Source organism: Geotrypetes seraphini, chromosome 8, assembly GCF_902459505.1.
Source record: "Geotrypetes seraphini chromosome 8, aGeoSer1.1, whole genome shotgun sequence".
NCBI lineage: Eukaryota > Metazoa > Chordata > Amphibia > Gymnophiona > Dermophiidae > Geotrypetes > Geotrypetes seraphini.
In genome coordinates this window covers 82,832,259-82,859,316 of record NC_047091.1, presented here as the reverse complement: position 1 = coordinate 82,859,316, position 27,058 = coordinate 82,832,259, and the positions used below count along the sequence as shown (strand labels likewise).

The window sequence follows — 27,058 nt, the reverse complement described above, 5'->3', positions numbered from 1 at the left end:
TTTTCATTTTTTTTTTATTTGTAATGCAATAGCGGGTGTTATTTTATAACTGATGTGCCACTCATGGCACCAAATTAATTTCATTCCAGCTTTCTGGCCATTTTGTTTTGTAACAAAACAAGGCAATTTTTTCCTCCCCCCCCATTTCAGAATAAATGCCAAGCCCTAAAATTTTGCTCAGACTGCTTGCCGTATGTATAAAGATGTTGCATAGCTGCCCTATCCATAGGTCTTAACTCTGTGATGCAGTAGATCCATGACCATCTCCCCAGTACTAACCATAAGCCAGAAATGAACTGCTCCCCTCCCCCGGTGGTAAACCTGGAGAGCACTAGGCACCAAACACCATTTCCTCGGACTAATTTTGCTTTCTTTTTTCTCTTCCCTCTACGAGTTGGTTAAGAACAATACATTCTGCTATGTTCGAGATAAATGGAAGCTGAGATAATGGGCAAAAATTAGTTATCACAGCAGAACCTAGATTTGGATCTTTAATCGTGGCCAAACGAAAGCCATCTTCCAAGTTGAGATGAAAGAGCCTGAGGCTAAAGAGCTTACAAATCAAAGTGTTTAACTAATTTAGAAGGGATCGGATCGGTGGAGCAAACTGTATGGAGATCCTGGGAGACTGAATGAAGAGAGGTTACTACCTAGAATAAGATGGATCAAAGACATTGGAATGTGTTATTAGAGGCTTTGACTGCAGTATATTACTGAAATATGACCAATTTATATGTAGTTTTATTAGAAAAAAAAAAATCTGCCAAAGTATGTGTCAATATGTGCATCCGAGGTTGGAGTTGTGCAAGTGATCAAAAAGACAAATCAGCTGACAAAATCCAGCTGGGCAGCATGTAGTATTACGGGGACATATGTTCAGATTCAGACATTTTAAACTAGGTTCCAAGATATTTTACATTAATGAGTTATCTACCAGAAAATAAAAGTATCCAACCTTTGATGACTCCAGCTTGGTCTTATTGTTCAGAATCTTATTTTCTGGTCTCATCTGCTCCTTCAGGTTTTTTCCCCCCTCTAGTGTCTTTCTCTGTCTCTTACTTCTTTGGTTCTTTCCTTCACAATGGATAACTGAATGCTTTTTCTTCTACATACAAGGGGCCACTGAAAAGTTCTCAGCACAACCAACAAAGCTGGGGCAGTCTCCATCAAGGGCTATACACTCAGTCCAGTAACTTTCCAATTTTTTTGTTCTGTTGGAAAAATACGGAACAAAATAAATGGAACATCGTTGGACTAAGTGTACAACCCTTGATGGAGACAGCCCCAATTTTGTTGGTTGAGCCGAGAACTTTTCAGCAGCCCCTTGTATATGGGTTTTACCCTTTTCGGTTTCCTGTTTTGCTATCCTTCCTGCTCTTCTTCTCATTCCTTCTCTCTTCTCATGAGTTCTCTCACCCACTTCTTATCCTCTTTCCCCAGCATTTTATTCCTACATTTCTCCATTCCACTTAAGGGTATTATTTTATTCCTTTTCACTCTCTCTTCTCCTTCCTCCCCTACAACCAGCAACTCTCTTTTCCCTGCCCCCCCTTAACCTCCTCCCCTGTGGAAAACATCTTCACCTCTTTCTCCTCTTTCTGGTCTAGCATCTCCATCCCTCTCTCTCTCCTCTCCCCTTCCAGCCCAGTCATCTCCATCTCCACTACCCTCTGATCCAATCCAGCACCTAAGAACATAAGAATAACCTTACTGGGTCAGACCAATGGTCCATCAAGCCTAGTAGCCCATTCTCACGGTGACAAATCCAGGTCCCTAGTACCTGGCCAAAATCCAAGGAGAAGCAACATTCCATGCTATCGATCCAGGGCAAGCAGTGGCTTCCCCCATGTCTTTCTCAATGACGGACTATGGACTTTTTCTCTAGGAAATTGTCCAAATCTTTCTTAAAACCAGCTACGCTATCCACTCTTACAACAACCTCTGGCAATGTGTTCCAGAGCTTAACTATTCTCTGAGTGAAAAAATATTTCCTCCCATTGGTTTTAAAAGTATTTTCCTGAAACTTCATTGAGTGTCCCTTAGTCTTTGTAATTTTTGAAGGAATGAAAAATTCATCCACTTGTACCCATTCTACTCTACTCAGGATTTTGCAGACTTCAATCATATCTTCCTTCAGCCGTCTCTTTTCCAAGCTGAAGAGCCCTAACCTTCTAACCTTTTAAGTCTTTCCTCATACAAGAGGAGTTCCATTCCCTTTATCATCTTGGTTGCTCTTCTTTGAACCTTTTCTAGCACCACTATATCTTTCTTCAGATAAGGAGACCAGAATTGAACGCAATACTCCAGATGAGATCGCACCATGGAGCGATACAAGAGCATTATAACATTCTTAGTCTTTTTTAATAACTCCTAGTATCCTGTTTGCTTTTTGGGCCGCTGCCAAACATTGGGCAGAAGGTTTCATCGCATTGTCTATGATGACATCCAGATCCTTTTCTTGGGTGCTAATCCCCAAGGAGGACCCTAGCATCCAGTAACTGTGATTTGGGTTATTCTTCACATTAAATCTCATCTGTCACTTGGACGCCCAGTCTTTCAATTTCCTAAGGTTTGCCTGCAATTTTTCACAATCCACATGCGTTTTAACAACTTTGAACAGTTTAGTGTCATCTGCAAATTTAATCACCTCACTTGTCATTCCAATTTCCAGATCATTTATAAATAAGTTAAATAGTACCGGTCCCAGTACAGACCCCCGTGGCACTCCACTGTTTACTCTCCTCCATTGAAAAAAATGATCATTCAACCCTACCCTCTCTGCTTCTCTCTCTTTTCCTTTTCTGGCCCTTCTCTTTCTTCTCTCCCCTCTATCTACACCATCCTCCCCTCCACTCAAACCTCCCTTTGAGACCTTTTCTTATTTGCTCTGGTTCAGAATAAAAAAAGAACAGTGACATGCTGTGGGGTCTCCATTCAAATATATTGCAAGTTAATGCTGACTCCATCCCCTTTGGCACACACTCCCTGTGGCCATGGAAGTGTGATCTGGTAGATATTCATAATGCTTTTGAACTGAGGCTCCACAGTGTGTCGCTGTTCTTTTTTTAAATTCTGACTGCAAAGCAAATAGGATGGAAATGTGAAGGGGGGTTTGAGGGTGGTGGTGGCAAAAGGGGGAGATGCTGAACCATGTCGAAGGAGGCAGGTGGGAGCAATACTACACTCATGCCAAATTTCAGTATGGCATCTCTGTCCCCATTACTAAATTCAAGGACAGATTGCTTAAAAGGAAGGAGTCGGGAACATAGGTCTGAAATTGGGGGCAACCCTTGAAAATTGGGGATGTCTGGTAACCTTCCCCTCCCCACACATGCATTTTCTCTTTCTCTAAGCTTAAACCTATCTGCTCCCACACATTCTTTATCCCTGCTCTCAGCTCCTCGACCCAGCACACTCTCCTCCAGCTGTCCCAGCTACTTCCAGCCCCCATCCAGTCCCCACCAGTCATAACTATACAATACAATACAAATTTTTATATTCCAAACTTACCACTGAAATGCTTCATTGTGGATTACAACAAAATTCACCAGCTAAACAAACTGGGAAGAAAACAGAGACTACACTGACATTTCAGAATGAGTCCTTCCTACCCCTTCACGCTGGCTCTTCCCACAGTTTTTTAATCCTCCTATAATTGCTCCACAGGCTTGTTGGCTGTGCCACCTCTGGAGCAGCTATCCTGTTTTCTTCTGGCAACACATGACTGTCAGCAAGTCTGAACTGTTCAGTGCCCAGTCTCCCACACTGCTCTCTGTGTCTTATGAAATACTGAAAGAGTTTGGGCAACATATGGCTCAAACTGACAGAGAGTTGAATGCTGCGGGTGGAAAACAGAACAACTGATGTGTATTTAGTGCCAGTAGCAAGACTCTGGGGGAGGGGGGAGTCCGTGTGCCATACTTAGGGTCGATTGTGGCCACCAATGACCCCCAAGCCTTGCAATGTAGAACATTGCCCTATGGCTAAGTTAACAAAAACAAAACAAAAAAAGAAGTGTATTCCAGTGACGTGACATCATACATTTCTGGACCAACCTTCAGGAGCTGACTCTCATTTCCTAAGATCAGAACATAATGAGCTAAAACTGATCCCCTTATCCTTTCTACGGATGCCATTTGTGCTGTTGTTGCTTTGTTTCGATCTGAGGAAGAAAATGAGAGTGCTGGAAAGCTAGTCAAGAATGAAGATAATCCAACAAAAAGGTATCAACCTATACTGGGGTTTGGCTTATTCATTTCTATTTCTGTGCATAAAAATGAGGGTGAATGCACAGGGTGGCAACTTCTGGGGTTGGCATTACAGACCTGGGCATCTGTTTATCATTGGGTTGCTGTGCCTCAGGATCCTGCTCGGTGATCAGGGCCAGCCGCACAAGCAGGGTTGCAACCTGACAACTTCTAGGGATATAGAGATACATTTAGCTCAGTGGTCTCAAACTCGCGGCCCGGGGGCCACATGCGGCCCGCCAGGTACTATTTTGAGGCTCTCGGTATGTTTATCATAATCACAGAAGTAAAATAAAACAGTTTCTTGATCATATGTCTCTTTAGATATAAATGACAATATTATTATTAAGACTTAACCAAAAGGAAAGATTTATAACCTATAAAGAGTTTTACCTCATGCAAAATTGTCATTTCTTTAATAAGACATTAACTATTTTTTCCTGCGACCCTCCAAGTACCTACAAATCCAAAATGTGGCCCTGCAAAGGGTTTGAGTTTGAGACCACTGATTTAGCTCATGTTTTTATTCAAGTTACATGCAGGCACAGGATGAGGTATTCCCTGTGCCTGATGGACTCATTGTCTCAACTTGTACCTGAGGCAATGGTGGAAGAAGTTGGTGCTGGAGATCCAAGTCCTTTCTCATCCTTAGTCATAGTGCCTGGGTGTCCTGCTCCATGAATTCTGCAGCCTCCAGAACCCTGACCAACCTTAGTGTCCCTTCTGCTCTTCTGTCCGGCTTTTGCCATTTCCAAATTGGCAGCAGTGCAGGTATGGTTGCACTGAAGACTTGATATATTTAGTAAGCACCTGGCAATATAAAAGCAGATAACCTTCAACAAACCTAGTGCTGCATTTCCTTAGGAAGGATAACATATTAGCACCTGGAGCCAACACTGGATTTCTCCTCCCAACCCCTCCCCCCCAGAACGGTGAGATCAGCACTTCATACCTGTCTGGCCGCCTTCTCCTTCTCTGCCAGCTTCGATCTACTACACAAGGCCTTGTAAATTTCATGGGACCCAGCGGTAATCAGATTGAAGTCAGAGGAGGCAGAAGGTGCAGGCACAAAGTGATGCTCTTTTCCTGTTGGCAGGGGTGTGAGGATTTCAGAAAGGGGATGATTATACTGGGAGAACAGCACAGTAAATTGTAGATTGAGCTCTGCCTGGTGCAATATTTTGCCTAGTATCTTCTGTCATATATGTTTCTCAGTTGTACACTGGATTTGCTAATTGTACTGCAGGTTGGAATTTCAGATGAGGGATAGTTACAGAATAATCCAGTGTCTCAAACTTTTTTAGCTTTGGCACACTAAATGATTTTCGCGGCCCATTATAATTATAATCTATATATATAAAATTGGAGGTATGTATGTGTGTATGTATGTGTGTGTGTATGTGCCGCGATCACGCAAAAACGGCTTGACCGATTTGAACGAAACTTGGTATGCAGATCCCTCACTACCTGGGGTGATATGTTCTGGGGGTCTCGTGGCCCACCTGCACACGTGGGCGGAGCTACAAACAGAAAATCAGATTTCACCCATTCATGTCAATGGAAAAAATGTAAAAAGCTGCCATTCTCACAGTAATTCAAAAACAGCTTGACCGATTTGAACGAAACTTGGTATGCAGATCCCTCACTACCTGGGGTGATATGTTCTGGGGGTCTCGCGGCCCACCTGCACACGTGGGCGGAGCTACAAACAGAAAATCAGATTTCACCCATTCATGTCAATGGAAAAAATGTAAAAAGCTGCCATTCTCACAGTAATTCAAAAACGGCTTGACCGATTTGAACGAAACTTGGTATGCAGATCCCTCACTACCTGGGGTGATATGTTCTGGGGTCTCGCGGCCCACCTGCACACGTGGGCGGAGCTAAAAACAGAAAATCAGATTTCACCCATTCATGTAAATGGAAAAAATGTAAAAAGCTGCCATTCTCACAGTAATTCAAAAACGGCTTGACCGATTTGAACGAAACTTGGTATGCAGATCCCTCACTACCTGGGGTGATATGTTCTGGGGGTCTCGCGGCCCACCTGCACACGTGGGCGGAGCTACAAACAGAAAATCAGATTTCACCCATTCATGTCAATGGATAAAATGTAAAAAGCTGCCATTCTCACAATAATTCAAAAACGGCTTGACCGATTTGAACGAAACTTGGTATGCAGATCCCTCACTACCTGGGGTGATATGTTCTGGGGGTCTCGCGGCCCACCTGCACACGTGGGCGGAGCTACAAACAGAAAATCAGATTTCACCCATTCATGTCAATGGAAAAAATGTAAAAAGCTGCCATTCTCACAGTAATTCCAACTATAAAACACTTTCTATGACACTATAACCACTAGGGACATCGTTTCTATTCTACCACGGACACCATACATATAGAGTTTGTATGTTCTAACTGTGTTTGTAACTGTTTCCTTCATGCACCCCAGTTCATAATGTTATTACATTACATGAGTACTAACATATGCTGAACTAGGTTCCATTCTGAACCTGGAAAAAACTGCATGGAGTTTCTTTTCAACCTGAGTTTCCACATATTGAGTTGTTTAAATCAATACTGAAACTTTTGGATGCCACTTATTCCAACAGATCTTCCTTTTCATTTTAAGAGATTGCAAATTCCAGTGAGACTTGCATTCTCTATCACAATCAACAAATCACAGGGACAGACTATTACATACTGTGGAGTGGATTTAAGATCCCCCTGTTTTTCCCATGGACAACTCTATGTTGCTTGCTCAAGGGTGGGTTCACCCAAGAATTTATATGTTCTTGCTCCTGGAGGTGAAACTAAAAATGTTGTTTATAATCAAGTTTTGCGTTAGTTGTATTGTATTCATTTTGTCAAATATTTCACATTATAATTTGAATATTGTACTTTTTATAAAGCTGTAAAAAAATAATTTCATTCACCACTATAAAGAATCTTTATTTGAATCCATTTACAGTGTTATTGCTATAATTAAATACCCGTGCAACGCCGGGGCATCAGCTAGTCATTTATAATACAGTACTCCCCTGAAATTCATGGGGGTTCTGTTCCAGGAACCCCTGTGAATTTAAAAAAACAAACTTGAATACAGTTTTTCGCCTGTCAAAAGGCATGGGAGGCAGGAGAGGGCAGCTGGAGCGCCGGTGGGTGAAGAAAATCACTTGCGGTCTGCTCCAACCACCTCTTCCTGTACTAACGTTGGGCTATACCAATCAGGAGCTGCTTTGACACGCAACTCCTGATTGGTGTAGCCCGACTTTACTACAGGAAGAGGTGGCCAGAGCAGACCACAAATTTGCGGGGGACCACTGTACTTCTAAGCGATGTACACTTTAAAATGGGGTACATCATTATAAAATAAGAGTACATATCAAATCCTATAAGTACCAACATGATACAACAGGAACTCCTTCTACAGCCAGGGACGGTGGCCCAGACCCTGCCTCATCTCAGCTATCTCCACCCCAGCCTGTTTTATAAGTTAATCTAAAAACGTAAACCTTGAGGGCCAATTATGACTACAGCTTCAAATTAAGAAACAGTTAAAAACACAGTTTGTCACTGCATTTTTGTGATTCATTAACTGTTACCTGAAAAGAAGAAACTATTTAATTATGGAGATTTTAAGATTTTAGTTTGTCTATTATTTTATGTATGTTTTTACTAATGTAAACCGTTTAGTTTGTTCTTTAAATGGTATAAAAAAAGTTTTAAATAAAAATAAATAAATAAGAGAACGTGGAGCCATTTCTACAACTGGGTACCTCTGGTGCCCAGAGGACTCACCATAGGAGCATATCCTATAATGGCACCTAGGCACCCAGGTTATGTTATACAATGCTAACATAATACAGCATTTAGGCACCCACGATCAGCCATAGACCTGGCATCACCGAGGACAGTAAATAGAAATAGAGAAAATTACAGCAGATAAATAGCCCACCCAGTCTGCCAGTCTAATGGCCCACCCAGTCTGCCCCTAAGAGATCCCACATGCCTGTCCCATGCTTTGTTGAATTCAAATATAGTTGCCTCAACTACCTCCACATTGGGAGGTTATTCCACACTTCTATTAAGCTTCCAAAAAGAAGTATTTCCTATATTACTTTTTATTCTATCTTTTACACTCAAGCAGGGGTGGTAAATTACGGTCCTTGAGGGCCACAACCCAGTGGGGTTTTCAAGATTTCCACAATGAATATGCAAGAGATTGATTTGCATAAAATGGAAGCAGTCCATGCAAATTAAGCTCATGCATATTCATTGTGGAAATCATGAAAACCCCACTGGGTTGTTGCCCTCGAGGACTGTTATTGCCCACCCCTGAACAGTCTTCTTTAAATTACATGTGTCCACCCCTTGCACTTACACATTACTTCTCACACACACACTGTTACAGAATAGCACTTAGGCACCCTGCTGGAACTCCCTGGGTAAGACTATACTTATGGAGGAGTGTGTGGCGTAGTGGTTAGAGCTACAGTCTCAGCACCCTGAAGTTGTGGGTTCAAACCCCACACTGCTCTTTGTGACCCTGGGCATGTCACCTAATCCTCCACCACTCTAAGTACATTAGATAGATTGTGAGCCCACTGGGACAGGTAGAGAAAATACTTGAAGTGCCTGTATGTAAACCACTTTGAGTGTGGGTGTAAAATTACAAAAGGTGGTATACAAGTCCCAATCCCTATATTTATGTGCACAAGGGATTTGTAAATGCGGGTGCCTTTCACATAGCCTACACCAGGGGTCTCAAAGTCCCTCCTTGAGGGCCGCAATCCAATCGGGTTTTCAGGATTTCCCCAATGAATATGCATGAGATCTATGTGCATGCACTGCTTTCAATGCATATTCATTGTGGAAATCCTGAAAACCCGACTGGATTGCGGCCCTCAAGGAGGGACTTTGAGATCCCTGGCCTACACAGTTTGCCACCCATACCAACTACTTATCTCTACAGTTCCTTCCTCCTCCCTAGAGATCCTCTGTGTGTGTTCTTGCTTTCTTGAATTCAGGAATTCAGCTGAGAGGCCATTCCACACATCCGGCAGCCTTTCCTTCGATTACTTTGAGTCTGTCTCTGGTGAGGAGTGAAAGAGTAGCCTAATGGTTAGTGTGACGGACTGTGATCGGGGGGATCTGGGTTCAATTCTCACTGTAGCTCCCCGTGACCCTGGGCAAGTCACTTAACCCTCCATTGTCTCAGGTACAAAAACTAAGATTGTGATCCCACTAGCGACAAAGAAAGTACCTGCATATATGTAATATGTACTGGACTGCTTATGTTTTATAAGGGCATTGTGGCTCTCAGGAGCCACGGCCAAGGCCCCTTAGAGAAAATCACTTCCACAACCATTACAACTGTCTCACAGTGCCCAAGCAATCATTTGCACCCATCCTACTCACGTTTGAGCTTAGGAATTACCCAATACCTCTTCTCCAAAAATAGCCTTTATGTTCAGGAGCACAACATACCTCACATACATACAAAGAGAGAAAATATCATACAGTGTTCCCCCACGAATTCGCAGTTCACGGTTTCACTCATTTGCGGTATTCTCCGACCACCTCTTCCTGTACTAAAGTTGGACTACACCAATCAGGCGCTGCGTGTCAAAGCAGCTTCTGATTGGTGCAGCCCAATTTTAGTACAGGAAGAGGCGGTCGGAGCATACTGCGAGTGATTTCCTTCACTCGCCAGCGCTCCAGCTGCCCTCTCCTGCCTCCCCAGGTGAAAAACTGTATTCGTGGGTTTTCGATATTCGCGGGGGTTCCTGGAACAGAACCCCTGCGAATATCGGGGGAGTATTGTATATGAAAAATACACAAGCAAGCCAAACATCTTGTAGTCTATACTTCCACATTTGATTTCTCGAGTGACTATGAATCTTCAGTTTCTTAATTATATGAGAAATTGTGATCGTGAGTTACAAAGGCTCCTGAAGCAGGCCGTATAGGCCGAAATACGTGCATGTCGAGCCATCGCACAAGATTATGATTTGTTGAATAAAATTGCACACCATTGTTCTCGAACCTCCACTGTTGTTTGTTGGTTCTGATTGTGTGTGGAGGTTTATCTCCTGGTTTTTGCTTTGACAAACTAGAACCACACATTACAGAAAAAAAGGTGAAAGATACTTATTGTACAAGTAAAACTTTGATGATTATCCCTAATCCACAGCATGCTGTAACACACACTAGCAAAAGAAGAGAAATTGGATACTCTCAGAAGGCAGGGAAGAGTCTGAAAAAATGCCTTTATCTAAGGGCCGGCAAAGGCTGAAGAGCAGACAATGGAGGACAATAAGGACAGAACAGGGAAGAAAAGTGAGCCATGTATCACACACTCATAATAGAAGGAAAATTCAAAGTCATTTGGGAAAATTGCAAGAATAAACTCTTAGGAATACTTAGAGAAAACTGGAAAAAAGAAAATATTCATATCAGTACATAAAGTAGAAGCAATCAAGGATAGGAAGGAAAGATATCCTTTAGTGTTGCAGGCCCAAAAATAAACAAAGGCACAAAAGGACTTTATAATGTTGATGAAAGTGAAAAATCTTGCAGCTGAGGGGAATCTCAGATGAAGACACACATTACCTAGATAGTTACTCAGCAACAGTGACATAGTAAGGGGAGGGGCGTACCACCCCAGGTGCCATGTCAGTGGTGGTGCCGGCACCTCTCTGCCCCACCACGTCACGCTTGCGACACCTCTCCCCCCTCCCTGTACCTCTGTAGAACTTCGCTAGCGCGAGCAACTTCTCCTGCCTGTTGCTTGCATCAGCCTGGTTCCCCTCTGAATTACTTCTGGGTCACAGGCCCAGGAAGTGACATCAGAGGGAAATCAGACACTGGTGTTAAGGAGCATGCTGGAAAAATTCCACTCACGCTGGCGAAGATTTAGAGGTATGGGGAAAAGGAGAGCACGAGTGTGGAGTGGAAAGGAGCAGGGGACACAAGTGTGGAGTAGGGGGTGGGAAGGAGTGGGGTCATGGAGGGGGGCAGTGGGAGGCACCACCACTCCGGGCGCCTCCTACCTTTACTGCTCAACCTGCGGTACGCATACCCTAGGGGGTATGCGGACCTCCTGTTGGGGGTACGTGGGCTGACTGCTGCCGCTGCTCCCCACCTGTCCACTGCTGCCCGCCTGCTCGCTCTCTGCCTGCCCGCCCGCTCTTTGCTGCTGCCGCAGCAACTCCAGGAAGGGAAGGGCCAGGCGTGTGCAGCGATTGCACGCCACCGGCCCACAAGCCTTTCCCCGACGTCAATTCTGATGTCAGAGAGAAGGTCTGGGCAAGCCAATCGCTGCTTGGCTGGCCTAAACTTCTCTTCGATGTCAGAACTGATGCAAGGGGAAGGCTTTTGGGCTTGTACGCCAATTTTTGCACACAATCCTGAGATGCACGCACATCTTAATTGCTCAATGAGCCACTTAGCACCAATAACTGAATGCTAATAATCAATTATTGGCATTAATTGACTTCAATTGGGAACTGCACACGCATCTCACTTTGCGCTATTCTATATTACCATGTGCATAAACCTCTTGGCGTGCAACCCAAAAGGGGCATAGCTATGGGAGGAGCAAGGGCAGGGTCATGGGCATTCTTACAAGATGCATGCAGTGTTACAGAATTCAGGCGATCCGTGCCTAACTTACACACCAGGATTTACACCAGGGTTTGGTTGGTGTAAATCCTCGCAACCAATGATGCGGAGATCGGATCTGAGCACTGTTCTATGAACAGCACGCAACTCCGAGCAGTGGTTATAGTGCCGCATTCCAATTTTTTTTTTTGGCATTGCTTTTTCAGCCAAAGGACAAAGGACAAAAACTGCAGTGGTGACGTACAAGATACCAAGTCTTTAACGAACAATCATAACAAATGTATAAAAAGTTCTATTCAAATAATTCAGTCATAAAACAGTTTGTATCGAAAAGGATTGATGAACCCGGACCCGACATGGTCCCTGTTTCGAAGAAACACTCCTTCCTTAGGAGTCCTAATGTAAGCAATTGAGATGTGTGTAAGCAAATGTATGTATGAGTGACTGTGGTGACAGCAAAAAGAATGGTATCCTATAAATGCTACAAAAATCAACAAGCAATGTGGATCACCCGATTATTACATATAATATAAATTTAAAACAGAGGAAAAAAGACCTCAAAAAACCCCTGGAATATGATCAAACAGACCATAACCAATTGGGGTTGGTTTTCATCACTGGTCAAAAAACCCCTGTGTAGTTTTTAAATTTTTTTGTGATATTGAATTTATTCTTATCGAATATGTGCTATATTTTTATAATATTTTTTTGATTGTTAGAGAGACTTTGATATAAAATTTTTTTTTTATATTCTAACAATCAAAAAAATATTATAAAAATATAGCACATATTCGATAAGAATAAATTCAATATCACAAAAAAATTAAAAAACTACACAGGGGTTTTTTGACCAGTGATGAAAACCAACCCCAATTGGTTATGGTCTGTTTGATCATATTCCAGGGGTTTTTTGAGGTCTTTTTTCCTCTGTTTTAAATTTACATTATATGTAATAATCGGGTGATCCACATTGCTTGTTGATCTTTGTATCGTTTTCTGGACACTCAAGTACGTTTCCATTCTATATTTCAGTTTATCCTATAAATGCTATCACGTGTGATCCAAGGCGTGATGATGTGAATCGTACGTGCACAAAATGTGAAGCAATCATGCAAAATAGGATAATGATGGCGAGCATGACATAGGATGATTAATAACGTGAGCATGATAGTGCGACTAGATGAATTAAGGGCTCCTTTTACGAAGGTGCGCTAGCGTTTTTTTAGCGCGCTGAAGATTAGCGCACGCTAACCCCCGCGCTACATGGAAAATACTACCGCAAACTCTATGGAGGTGTTAGCGTGCAGCGCGTGCGGCGCTGTAGCGTGCGCTAAAACTGCTAGCGCACCTTCGTAAAAGGAGCCCTAAGTGAAGTGTTCGAGAAAAAAAAAACATGCATATACGGGATGTGGGGGTTTTCGGCACCATTTACTCAATCTAGTCCCCACATGTACTTGTAGGTGAACAAATAATGGACAGGGCAGGGGGAGGCAAATGCACCGGAAGATGTGCTCAGATTTCTTCCTACTTGCTGGGTCACTTGGCTTTCCTTCTGTTGGGCTTTTCTCCTGAAAGTAGTAATCAGGATCAGGGTACTGGCTCTGAGGCTCTATGAGGGAGAGAAGCAGCTGAGAGCGTCAGTCTGACACACTCCTGCTGAGGGGTTGATGCAGAAAGACAGCAGTAGAGCCAGCATATCTACTGCAAAATGAACTCCAATCAATTCCACAGCTGTGCAGTAAGCAACGAGCATGCAAATTATTACCACGTGACAAATACAGCAGTAATCCACAACTCTTTGCAAAATGATCCTTTCCTGTCAGTACGTGAGCAGTGATTGGCCCATGCACCGACAAGTAGGTGACATTTTTTAAAAGCAGAGGGTAAATAAAGCATTCTGGTTGCCCCCCTCCCTGACTCCCCACCGTCACCAATGTAAATCAGAATTCCCTGCGACACCAGGATACTCACCCTTCTCCTTCCCCCATCCCAACTATAAAAAAAAATCACCAACTTTCCTTGGTCTGGTGACCCTCTAGCCCCCCTCCCCCAATGTGTACCTTAAAAAGGCAGGTGTGATGCCCACTTGATCCTGCCTCCGGCAGCACCTACTGATAAAACAGTAGCATAGGATCAGACACCACCATTTATCAAGATAACGACACAGGAGGTAGAAGTAAATTGGGGTACACTAGATACCAGGGAAAGTGGGGGTTTTAAAAAAAAAAAATTTTTACAGTCCGAATAGGAGTGAAGGGAGAGTTGGGCTTGCATTGGGTAACAAGAAAAAATTTGTACATGGGACATTTAAAAAAACAAACAAAAAAAAAAAAATATCAGAGAGAGAGAGAAGGATGGTCAGGTTGGGTCGGGGCGGGCGTTCCCAGATGCAGAAAGCTATCAGGGTGAGGAATGGGGGGGGGGGGGGGTGACGCGGGGGAAAGGTCAGGCTATGCTACCCTAGGCCTGACCCCTACCCAATGCCACATGGTCAAAAAGAAACGTAGACTAAATGTACATGAAACTAGATCCTCTGTATATGTCGAGTTAAGATGAGCAGACTGTACTACAAACATGACAAATTAAAAACCAATTTTGACTGTATATATTATAGACTAGATTCACTAAGCCATTGGATCCGATCCGATCCGATCCGTGGGCAATCTGAGGCCGGGCGACCGATTCTGAACGTGCCTGTATGCAAAGCAGGCTGATCGGAGGCATGCTCCCAACTGACCACACAGATCGCTGAAGAGCGATCCCGGCGCATGCGCAGACCATCTACTTTGCCTGTAGATGGTCTGCGCATGCGTTTGCAGTCCGTGCTTTTTTTATTTATTTTTTACTTTTTTACTCACGAGCCCGTGGTTTTAACCCACAGGTTTAAAGTGGGTTAAAACCACAGGCTCGCACTGCAGGGAAGGGAGGCAGAGCAGGAGAGTATAGGGGGCGACAAAAGGCAGGAGAATCGGGGCTGAATCAGGGCGGCAAAAGGCAGAATTGGAGCTGAGAGCAGGGTTTTTGCACAAGAGACTGGTCCTCAGCAGCCACTTGTTTTTGAATCGGCCAGCCCAGTCGGTGTTCCTCTCTTTTTTTAGTGAATCGGGTCCCTGCCTACTTTGCATGCCGTTTCCCCTCATTTACATGCACACATCGGTACACAGGTTAGTGAATCGGGTTGGAGGGAAATCGGGTCTCAAAGGGGTCACAAACCGATCGATACACGATCGGTTTGCTTAGTGAATCTAGCCCTATGTATGTTAAACTGAGCTCATTGGGGAGAATGGAATAGAAAACAAATTAAATAAATAAATAAAATCTGTTTAAAAATGTTGTGTTTGTGTGCATAAATATCCAAAAAATCAAGAAAAGGATGCCCAAAATAAATCACAAAAAATTGCACCCTCCAAAATACAGGACAGAAAAGTCACCTTTCTTTACAAAGAAAGGTGACTTTTCTGTCCTGTATTTTGGAGGGTGCAATTTTTTGTGTTTGTGTGCATGTCAGAAACCCCTATTTTATTTTTTTTCTGTGTACTGCAATGAAGTGCTTAATGACCTAATTAGCATCCATTTCATTGCCATGCGCAGCCATGTCTTCCACAGGAGTTAACATCCACACTCAACCCTTCTCTCATTGTACAACTGGTAACTGCACGGTTAGACTTGCATATTTTTCTGCATTGGCTCCTGTGTGAGAGACTTCAACTGAGTGTGCGACACACTCCTAATAAGTGAGTAGGGACTCAGAGAACACAAAGGCGAGAGAGACTTCAACCGGGTGTCACATGCTCCTAACGAGTGAGAAGAGGCTCAAAGAGTATGAGGGTGAAAGAGCCTGAGCTTTCAAATAATTGTGATGCCCTCCTAATAAGAGAAGGGGCTCAGAGAGAGTGAGAGAGCCTTCAAATGAATGTGACACACTCCGAATGAATGAGAGCATGGGCTCAGAAAGTGTGACTGAGAAAGCCTTCAAATGAATATTCCTGGAATGCCCTCCTAGTGGAGGTGGAAACAAAACAGTGATGGAATTCAAAATGTGTGGGATAAACACAGAGGATCCCTAAATAGAAAGAAGTTGGAATCAAAACAAAACTTAAATGACCTCATGACTGTTGATGTGTTATGATGGGCAGAAGTGGTGCCAGTAATTTGAAAGTAAGGTCATTGCCAGACAGTCTTCTACAGTCGGAAAAATGGCAAGACAGAACATGGAGATGGCCAAGGGGATAAGGATGTCACTGGAGCCACACTCAGGTGGCTGAGTACAGATGCAGTGTATCCCGTCGGGGAGGGGAAGATGAAATTATAGAATAAAGTGTTGTTCATTAACAATATGGTTGGATTGTTGGGTTATTGGTTTAATCAGACATTGATAATGAACGTGACAGTTGGGCAGACCGGATGGACTTTGCAGGTCTTTATCTGCTTTCATTTACCTATGGAGTCAACATTCAAAGTGATTTAAGTGAGAAGGAGAGGCTCTTGCCTGCTTAAATTGTGCTCAGCTAGCTGACTGCCAATATTCAGCATCATTTAACTGGGCAGTGACACCAAATATCAACTCTAACCACATAAGTTAAAGCCAGGCAGTGGAGGGGCGATCCAGGGGTAAAGCTGGGAAGGAACTAGGAAGTATGCAGTACTGGCAAAATTCACAAAAGGCTGTCCTACATTTGATTGCTTAGCTATGTGGGTGCTGCACTAGTAACACTATAGAAATGATAAGTAGTAGTAGTGCCAGCACTGAATGTTGGCCAGCATCTGTATAGAGCAACAAAAAGAGATCCAACCAAATCTGCAGTGAAAACACCAAACCAGGAAAAACAAACCAGAACTGCAGACCAGCATCTGTATAACATCTGGGTAGTAGCCTGAGATTTAGCGTGCTGTCCTCTGCCTTCCTCCCTCCCCCCCCCCCCCACTGAGTCACCCCCTTCCTGGATCCTTTCCTGATTGTGTTCTCTCCTGACCCCTTTTCCCAATCAACAGCTTCTTTCTGAAGTCCTCTTGCCCAATCAAGTGCTTCCTCTTGAAGTTCTCCCCACCCATCTGTAACCCAAGGCCTACCTGACTCTTCTTGGTGACTCAGTGGGGTAATGCAGGCAGGAGTGATCCCCACCTAGAGCACCTCCAAAAAATGGCTGCTGTGACCTCTATCTAGAGATCCCACTAGAATTTGCAGCAGCCATTTTTAACCCAGAGCCACCATGGACAGGAGCAAGAGGGGATTGCTGCTGCTGCTGCTTGCACTACCCTGCTGGACTACCAGGGAGAGTAAGGTAGACCCTGGAGGCATTGTGGAATTTGCTGAAAATCTGGGCTGGGATTTTCATGGGTTGCTTTTGAAAAGCAAAGTTTGGTAAAGGTGAATTTAGCAATTCTTTCTCAGTCAGCTCTCTAGAGCTGGAAACTGTCTATAACATACAAGGCAGGATTTGTGAACTTGAATGTGCTAGAGTTTGGAGTTCAGGCTTGTTTTCTTTTGTTATTCCATGAGAGAGAAAGGGCCGGGTGAAGAAAAGCAGGATTGAGGCTGTTAAAGTCCAGGTGCCTTGATAGGGCGTGGCAACCAGCCTGCCCGATTGGAACTATACAAATACTAAGTGATCAGGATATTATGATGATATGTAAATATTCTGAGCTATTTGGGTTTTGTTTTCCTTGCCTAACAAATGTTTCCTTGTGTGTTGAAAGTTATAGCCAAACTTGAAGCATGAACTATGAGAGGCTAGGCAGTTGCCTGAACGTCTATTTTGGGGTTTAAAATAAAGGCAGGAAATATTTTCCCTTTGGAAGCATCTTTTTCTTGTGAGTTCTTACAGTGAAGGATTTTCCTGAATACACTTGAACTCTTATTTAAGCTGACCACCCTGTGGGGCTCCCTCCATATCAAGGAGTAAACCGGGATCGTCAATACCCCCGCTAAGGCACCTTAACTGACTGAACCACGGCCTTGTGGATGATAACTTCAATTTTTTTTTTTTTTGTATTTGTATTCATTATTTTTTCTAAAAGCAGGGTCAGCTATATGGATTGTTTGCAACATATTTACTGTGTAGACTGATCTTGAATAATAACCCCCATATCACATTTTATCTTATAGACATTCATTGAAGTTTTGGACACTAAAAATGGGTTAAAAAAAACCTATAAGATATCATGATGTATGGAGTGGACTCATTTAGGCACTGAATTCATTCATACCACGTTTGAGACACCGTCCTGGTTTAAACTTTCTTGGCCATTTATCCCCTCTCCCCCTTTTACAAAACCATAGCGTGGTTCTTAGTGCTAGTCGCGGCTATAACAACTACGATGCTCATTGGAATTCTATGAACTTTGGAGATAAGAACATAAGAACATAAGAAATGCCTCTACTGGGTCAGACCTGAGGTCCATCGTGCCCAGCAGTTCGCTCACGCGGCGGCCCAACAGGTCCAGGACCTGTGCAGTAATCCTCTATCTATACCCCTCTATTCTCTTTTCCAGCAGAAAGTTGTCCAATTCCCTCTTGAACCCCAGTACCGTACTCTGCCCTATCACGCCCTCTGGAAGCGCATTCCAGGTGTCCACCACACGCTGGGTAAAGAAGAATTTCCTAGCATTCGTTCTGAATATGTCCCCTTTCAACTTTTCTGAATGCCCTCTTGTTCTTTTATTTTTTGAAAGTGTGAAGAATCTGTCCCTCTCTACTCTCTCTATGCCCTTCATGATCTTGTAAGTCTCTATCATATCCTGTTACTGTTGTGGCCAGCGCTAAAAACCGCATTACGATTTTGTAAAAAGAAGGGCTTAGAGCAGTTGCCCTGAACTGAATTCTCTCAACAAGATCATCCAAAACCATTCTATTTAATGTGGTTTCAAATTTATCCTTATCTGGGGAAAAGTATCCATCCACAGCTCTTGAGTTTTCATTCAAGATCGATCCATAGGAATTACTTCTCCTAGAGAAAGACATATACAGGTACTCGTCGACTTACGACCTATGCAAGTTACGACTGTTTGACTTTATGATGCGTTTACGACAGTTTCCCCCACCAGCTGTTAGCAACACCATTCTCCCGCACTCCCAAGTCTCACTACGCAGCAGTAATAATATAAAGAGGAGGAGGCACCACAACAAATGTTCACCACCAGGGTATGCTGTGTTTGACTTAGAACGTAAGAAAATGTTGATAAAATATTACTTTAAGATGATTACAATATGATTACCCAGTCTAATACAGTATCCTTACCTTAATCTAACATAGGCCGACTTACATCCCGATCAACTTACGACCTGCCAGTCGGAACCAATTGTGGTCGTAAGTCGACGAGTACCTGTATTTTATTCTGCCTGTTTTTTTTCATAGCCACTACGTCTACTATAACATCCTCCTAATGAGTGACAGGAGGGGCTCAGAGAATGTGAGACCCTTCAGCTGAATGTGAATGCCTAATGAGTAAGAAAAGGGGCTCAGATTGAGGGTGATAGTGAGAGAGACTTCAAATGAGTGTGTCACATTCCTATTGAGTGAGACTTGCCATCTCTGATAACCTATCTGGCCTTTATTTATGAAATCTATTTGAGCCTCAACTCAGACCTAGACCTGTTAGTTGATTAGGAAGGATCTAGGACTAGTAAAACTGCATTCTGGCCCAAAGATTGCACGCTCTTTTAAAAGGACTAGCTACATCTGAAATGCTAAATGTCTCCTCTGGTATCTGAAGTGTGATAGTGCCCCCTGCTGGGCGAAGCAGAAACATAAACCTTTATTTTCCCTTACTTCCCGATCTAAAAAGGAGATAAAAAAGTTAACATAAGAATAGCCATACTGAGTCAGACCAATGGTATATCTAGCCTAGTATCCTATTTCTAACAGTGGCCAATCCAGGCCACAAGTATTTGGCAGAAATCCAAATAGTAGCAACATTCTATACTACTGATCCCGGAAAGCAGTGGTTTACCCCTTGTCAGTCTCAATAGCAGACCACAGACCCTCCTCCTTCAGTAACTTATCCAAACCTTTTTAAACCCAGTTACACTAACCACTGTTACCACATCCTCTAGCAACAAGCTCCAGAGCTTAAATATTTGTTGAGCAAAAAAAATATTTCTCCTATTTATACATTTTAAAGGTATTTCCAGGTAACTTAATTGAATGTCCTAGTCTTTGTAATTTTTGATATAGTAAAAAAAAAAAATCAATTCACTTGTACCCATTCTATCCATTGGACACTCTCTAAATTTCAGGCACTAGGGATGATTTTAATGACAAGTTACAGATCACTAACAGCAGATCAGCAATTTCATGTCTAACAGGAAAATTCTTTAATATTGAGCGTAAATGTAACAGTTTCAAAGAGATGAGTCAATCTCGAAAAACCGCGCAAGCAAATGAGGTTCGTGGAGTGTCGCCATGGCAGAATAGGCCATGGTAAGAGGCGTACATGTGCTGGGTAAAGCTACGCCGTAGGCATGCATATCTATGCATGTGTTTACCTGTGGGCAGAGTTAAAATTTGTGTGTGTGCTATACACATGTGTGTCAAATAATCTAGGACATTTGTGCAAGCCCGAGTGCAGAATATCGTGTGCGTGCTTTATTGGAGCACAATATATGCTACATAGTTGTGTCAATAATAGGCATTCCAGCGCTATTGGATGAAGGGGAAGGAGGGAAGGTGCAAGTGTCGGCTTTTGACAAGCACACATAATGCACGCTTTTAATACACACGCTCAAAAAGTATGCTGTTGAGATCTTTTCCCCCCCAAACTACTATAATTTATGTGACTGGTGTATTATTTTAAAAATTTTATGATAAGCCACAGCCAGAAACACAAAGTGCAGGCCACCCCCGGACTAGCTGGTAATTTTTGGTCATCAAGAGCTGGCTCTGAGCTTGGGGAATCACCCAGTGATGATAGAGAATGCCCGGAGTGCTCCTTTAAATACTGATGAGCCCATTTTACTACCACTTTAATATTTATGACAACATTACAGTAAAGATGTGCGCAGAATTGAATCGGTTCAACGGACGGCCACCAGGATGATCTCGGGGCTCAAGGGTCTCTCGTACGAAGAGAGACTGAACAAATTGCAGCTCTACACTCTTGAGGAACGTAGGAAGAGGGGAGACATGATCGAAACATTTAAGTACCTCACGGGACGTGTCGAAGTGGAAGATGATATTTTCTTTCTCAAGGGACCCTCGGCCACAAGAGGGCACCCGCTCAAACTCAGGGGCGGAAAATTTCATGGCGACACCAGAAAGTATTTCTTCACAGAGAGAGTGGTTGATCATTGGAACAAGTTTCCAGTGCAGGTGATCGAGGCAGACAGCGTGCCAGACTTTAAGAATAAATGGGATACCCATGTGGGATCCCTACGAGGGTCAAGATAAGGAAATTGGGTCATTAGGGCATAGACAGGGGGTGGGTAAGCAGAGTGGGCAGACTTGATGGGCTGTAGCCCTTTTCTGCCGTCATCTTCTATGTTTCTATGTTTCTATTGTAACACATTTGCATGACAGAGTCGGAGTCTGCCAGGAAGCTCAGAAAATACCACAGTGAGCTATTCTGATAATCGGCTGGTAAAATACTGCCACACTAAGCCGTCAGGAGCTGGTTTAGCGACCATCATTAAAGGCATGGTAAGTTTTGAGTACCTTCCCCTGAGTTCTTTCAGTATCCTGGGGTGCATGCCATCCAGTCCAGGTGATTTATCACTCTTTAAATCTTGTCATTTTGGCTTAGTACGTCTTCCAGGTTCACCAAGATTTCTTTCAGTTCCTGTACATCATCACCCATGAAAACTATTTCTGGTAGTCAGATCTCTTACAACTTCCATAAAGACTGACACAAATAATTAATTTAGTCTCTCTGCAATACCCTTTATTTAATTTTAAGAGAACAAAGCTGCCATGTTACTCAATTCTAGGAGAGAGATTTTTGTCCAGCCCTTCCTGATGCATAATGGGGTCTACACTACAGCACTGACTGAAAATTCACTAATATGTAGCTGTAGCATGAGCAAACAGGAGAAATGCCATAAAACGTGCCATAAAACGTTTTTACACTTTTGTGCAGTAGCCTGTTTTTAAGCATTAAGCATGTATTAAGGAATGAACACAAGGAACCTTTATTTATTTATTTATATTTCTTTTGCATTTTTGGGGTGTTGATAAATTATTAAAACCTAATACCAGAAGTCCTAGTTTTAACCACACCTACTCAGTGTAAATTATTCCAGATCTCTCAGAAGCCTAATGCAGCCATAGCACTCCTGTTAGTTTGGTAACCCTGGCCTCCCATGGAGGTTTCCTGTATGCAGCTGGACAGCTGCTCTCTGCCCACTGTGCCCAATCTGTATTCACCTTTCTTTGACCCTTTAAAATTCCATATTACTGAGCAGACACATAGTTTGGGGCTAATTTTCAAAGCAGTTAAACACACAAAGTACCATAGTATCCTTTAGTACTTTGTGTGTCTTAAGTGTCACTCATTTCTTCCTCTTCCCCTTACCACTGCAGATTTACATTTTGGCACAAGTTCAAAATGCACTAAAATGCAGAAATAACTAATAGCCTCTTTTACAAAGCCGCGCAGCAACAGCCCTGAAGCCCTTTAAATCTCTATGGGCCGTTAGCGCAGCACAGCCGCTAGCGCACCTTTGTAAAAGAGGCCGTAAGCAGGGCCGGATTTAGATGAAAAGAGCCCTAGGCTATTCCACTTATGAGGCCCTTTCACCTCCCATTTTTAAGTTTGTAAATTACATGAGAGATAATAAAATACATCATTACTGTGATATATATCAATATGTTAAATGAAACATGTTGTTATTGGTACTAACCTTTATAAAAAATGTGACACGGATAATAAATAAAAAAAAGTCGAGAACATTTATTTGGACATTTATTCTCAGCACCATATATAGTACTTGTAACAATAACTACTCAAACATAACACCCAACATTGCCCCTTCCTATGTCCATAGTGCCTCCAGTGCGTCCTTCCTCACTTCACCTCCCTCCGATGCCCGCCTGCCTCCCATCCCCCTTCCATTGAACACCCCCCCATGCCATCCTGCCTGCCTGCCTTCCATTGAAACCCCCCACTCCCCTCTGATGCCAGTCTGGGCCGTCCTGTCCTGACGGATCCACGTTTTACCTCTCTCTCTGCGGGGCTGGGCTTTGCCCAGCTGTTTCCGGACTGACGTCTTTCCCTCCCCGATCCTCCTCCCAGGGCGAGAAAAAGAAAGGGAGAAGCCGAGTCGGCGCCCCGTTGCGGCTGGAGCCGGTTCCGATCCCGAAGCGTAGAATTTCTCCTTATTTTCGGTTCAGTGTTTTAGTGTTCACTGTTTTTAGACTAGAGTAATTTTAATTTTGCTAACAATTTGAATGTAGGCCCCTCTTGATCTTGAGGACCTAGGCTGAAGCCTAGTTAGCCTATAGGAAAATCCAGCCCTGGCCGTAAGTCTTCATTGAAGATCAAGGAGTTTAATTTCACTATATACAAAATACAAACCTGACCATATCTGCTCAGGATTGATGTGAAAACTTGCCACAATTCAGCAATCCTCAAGAATAACTTTTTTTACTTCAGTAAGGATACTAGAAAGTGGTGCTGCCCGATTCAGGAAAAAAAATTTCGATTCAATTCGATTTTCCTGCCCAATTGGGTGTTTTTTTTTCCAAACATTCTGGTGGGTTTATTTTATAGCTGTTTCACCCCCTTTGCCTTCTCCTAACCACACTGGTGCTGTGGTGTAAACAAAATAATCAACGGGGGCCGTGGCCTCCCCCAAAATTGCCGATGTTTTGGTTCCTCCTCTTCCTTTCTTCCTCCCTCCCCCCAGCGGGCCCCTGCGGCCCCCTCAACTCTGGACTTCCCCAAACCTGCCTTCCTGCCTCCACCCCGGATCACTATTATTTTAAATGTTCCAGCAGCCGCGGCACAACATCCACCAGATGAGACTTCTGCCGTCGGCCTGCCCTGGAATTCTTCAAGCAGCAGCAAACTTCCTGTTCCCGCCTAGGCGGGTGGCTGCTGCATGAAAAGTTCCAGAGCAGGCCGAGGTTAGAAGTCTCCTCTGGTGGATTCAGCGCCTCGGCTGCCATAACATTTAAAACAGGGGGGGAGGAGGGGGCAGGTGTGGGAAAGTCTGGAGCAGCAGGGTTGGTTTTAGGAGGGTGGTACAAACAGGGCAGCTATGCATGCCGGTCCGTCGCCTTTAACACGGACAATGAAATGCAGCCTGTGGCCTCCCTCCCTGCATTCCTTGTGCTGCTATCCACCCCCCCAATGACGCAACTTACTTTTTCAGCACAAAGAATGTGGAGAGGGAGGCCGCATGTTGTGTTTCAGAATCGCTGCAGTAGCTGGCATTCCCCTATAGCAAAAATGTGAACGGAGGTGAAGGTGGGAGGACATGCCGGGCCAGGAAGCCCCCAGGACTGGTTGGTTTTTGTTTCTTTTTTAAGTAGAATGGGTTGCAAAGATGTGCCAGGTGGGGAGTGAAGGGGAAGGACTTATAGGGCCAGAAACATGGGGAACTAGTGGGCAATGGTTTGGAGGAATAGAAAAAGAGAGTAGTTGGACGTGGAATGCTCTGAAGTAAAGGGGAATGAGATACTTGAAGGGAAGATGGAAAGAAAAAGGCAGAGATGGAGGACGTAGGGGTGATGTAGAGGGAGATGTATAGAATAGGAGGATAGTTGGAAAGGGAGAGAGATATGGCATGGGAGGGCAGATGGGAAGGCAGGGAAGAACAGATGTTGCTTAGGCTGGAAGGAGGTTGGGAAGGACAGATGCTGCAATGGCTGGGGGAGGGGGAGACAGGGAAGGACAGAGGTTGCACAGGCTTGGAGGAGGTTGGGAAGGACATATGATGTATGGTGCTGGGAAGTGAGGGAAAGAGAGATGCTGCCAGTGGGAGAGGGAAGAGAAAAAGAAGATTTTTTTTTAAAATATATTTTTTTTCTTTTTTTTAATTAATTTTATGAATTGTATAAATTGTATTTCTCCCTTTTACCTACTTGTTTCAGTTTGTATTAATAGAACATAATGATTAGTCTGTATAATAGTCTTATTTGCATTTGTATTTGTCATCCCTGGCTTTTACAATTATGTAATACGCATTGAAATATTGGATATTGCGTAAAATCAAAATTTAATAAACTTGAAACTTATGCATAGGTGCATGGAGTGGGAGGGAAAGTGATGGGGAAAGGAAGAAGAGGGAGAATTGTTAGACATGATAGTGGTGGAGAGGAGGAAAATAAAAATATTGCACTGGGAGAAGTGGCCGCAAGTCTAAATTACCTTCTTACAGCAGCCGAGCGTTGTAGTTGCATATGGCTGCCGTAAAGGTCATCTCTGATGCAACTTCCAGTTGCGTCAGAGATGACCTTTATGGAAGCCACATGCAGCTTCAATATTCCAGATGCTGTAAGAAGGTAATTTAGACTCGCGGCCACAGGGCAGGGAGGTTTGTCGGACTGGGCCTGTTGTAAGGCGCCATGAAGGTAAGGGGCAGGAAGGGAGAAAGGGAGCTGTTTCAACACCATTCACCGCTAAATTTTCCGGACCTAGCCAGCTGTGCACCCCCCATATGGCTGCACCCGGGATGGACACCCCCCCCCCTTGGTACGCCACTGCATGAGGGTATAAAAGGGAAGACCACTGGAGAGAGAGGGAGAAGATGGTGTACAGGGATGGAGGGGAAGGGGGAAGAGAGAGGGAGGAGATGGTGCACAGCAATGACAGGGAAGAGAGATAGAAGATATGCTTCTTATGGAATAGATGGGAATAGGGGAGAAAGAGAGAGAAAATGATACACATGGAAAGGGAAGACATGGAAAAGTAGATTTTGAGAAGAAAGCTAAATGTTAAAAGTTAACACCAAAGATGAATGTAGGGCAGAAAGTGAAGAAGGAGAAAAAAAACGGCAAAGGAGAAAAAAATGGCAAATGGATAAGAAGGCCATGGAAACACAAGAACACAGACAGAAAGAAGTACAACCAGAGATTGGGAAAAGATGATTAGGATCACCAGAAACAAAGGTAGGGAATATTTTATTTTCAATTTACTGATTGAAATGTGTTAGTTTTGAGAATTTATATCTGCTGTCTATATTTTGCACTGTACAGGAAGAAATTATTTTCTTTCTATTTTTCAGGTGTTATAATGCATGTAGAGTCTGGCATTTTAGGATTTTGTTTGTGTATATTAGTACTTTTAATTTGCGGTCTTGAGTTTGCATAGAGGTTATTATCTGTGTTCTGCATATGTGACTGAGGCCAAGTGTTCTGGTAGGAATGAATGTTGAGAAGCATACAGTATGCTTTGTGTAGTTTAATTTTGTGTTTAACCATTATGTATTGTTAATAAGATTATACTGTGTGTATATATGAAAAAATGAATGGAAAAAAATGGTATTACTGTACAATTAATACTATCGTTATTATGGGGGTGGGGTCAGGGGTGGGGCTTGGGTGAAGGCTTGGCAGAGATTTTGGCCCCCCCCCAAACAAAAAAGCGTTCCGCTGCCTATGAATTAGACCATGACTTGAAGCAATTTGTCCCTTCAAATAACCACAGATGTTATGTAGTCATCTTTTGTTGAAAATGTTATTTCAGTGCAAACATTTATGGTGGAAGGAGATGATGCTGTAACAGATCCAAAAAGGGAGACTAATGTGAGAGAACTTGAAAAAAAAAAAAAGAGAATAAAAGGAAACAGTGGCTGGAGGTATTTAAGCAGCTCCTTTCCCCTGTAAAAGTCTTTCCATACATTTTGCTGTCTCCAAGAGGCCTATTTGAGGTATGATGTGCTAAAATTATCCTGTGTCTGCTTCAGCTGCCTCCTTCCCAGGGAGTTAACTTTGACAATGCTCAAGTTCCTCCTCCATTCCCCTGGCCACAGAGAGAGCAAACAGGATGGTGAGAGAACAGGATGGTACTAAAAAGTCAGCATAGACAAGAATGTACAGGGGAACCTAGAAGGGAAGAACCAGATCACTTGTAAGAACACAAGAAAAAGAGAAAGGGAATGTCTGTGAAAGAGAAAAAGTACATTGGGAGAAGCCCTAGATGTGCTTCTGAGGGCTCTCAGCGGATTAGCAAGATGGCACTTAGTAATAAGCTTGTCCTGTTGTCACCTACAATCAGCCCTAGGCAGGAGTGAGAATGTCCTTGCTAAA

General features: G+C 43.3%; 1 protein-coding gene across 2 annotated transcripts in view; it reads right to left on the bottom strand.

Moving 5' to 3' along the window:
• The window catches only part of EML3 (EMAP like 3), a 223,747-nt gene that overhangs the window by 174,997 nt on the left and 21,692 nt on the right, over window positions 1–27,058 (bottom strand). For both annotated transcript variants that reach the window (XR_004540289.1, XM_033954065.1), the window contains exon 2: window positions 4,843–5,057. Coding sequence is in view for 1 of the 2 variants with exons in the window: in XM_033954065.1 (XP_033809956.1) it covers window positions 4,843–5,057 (215 nt within the window). In the remaining variant the exon portion in view is untranslated. The remainder of the gene's footprint in view (window positions 1–4,842; window positions 5,058–27,058) is intronic.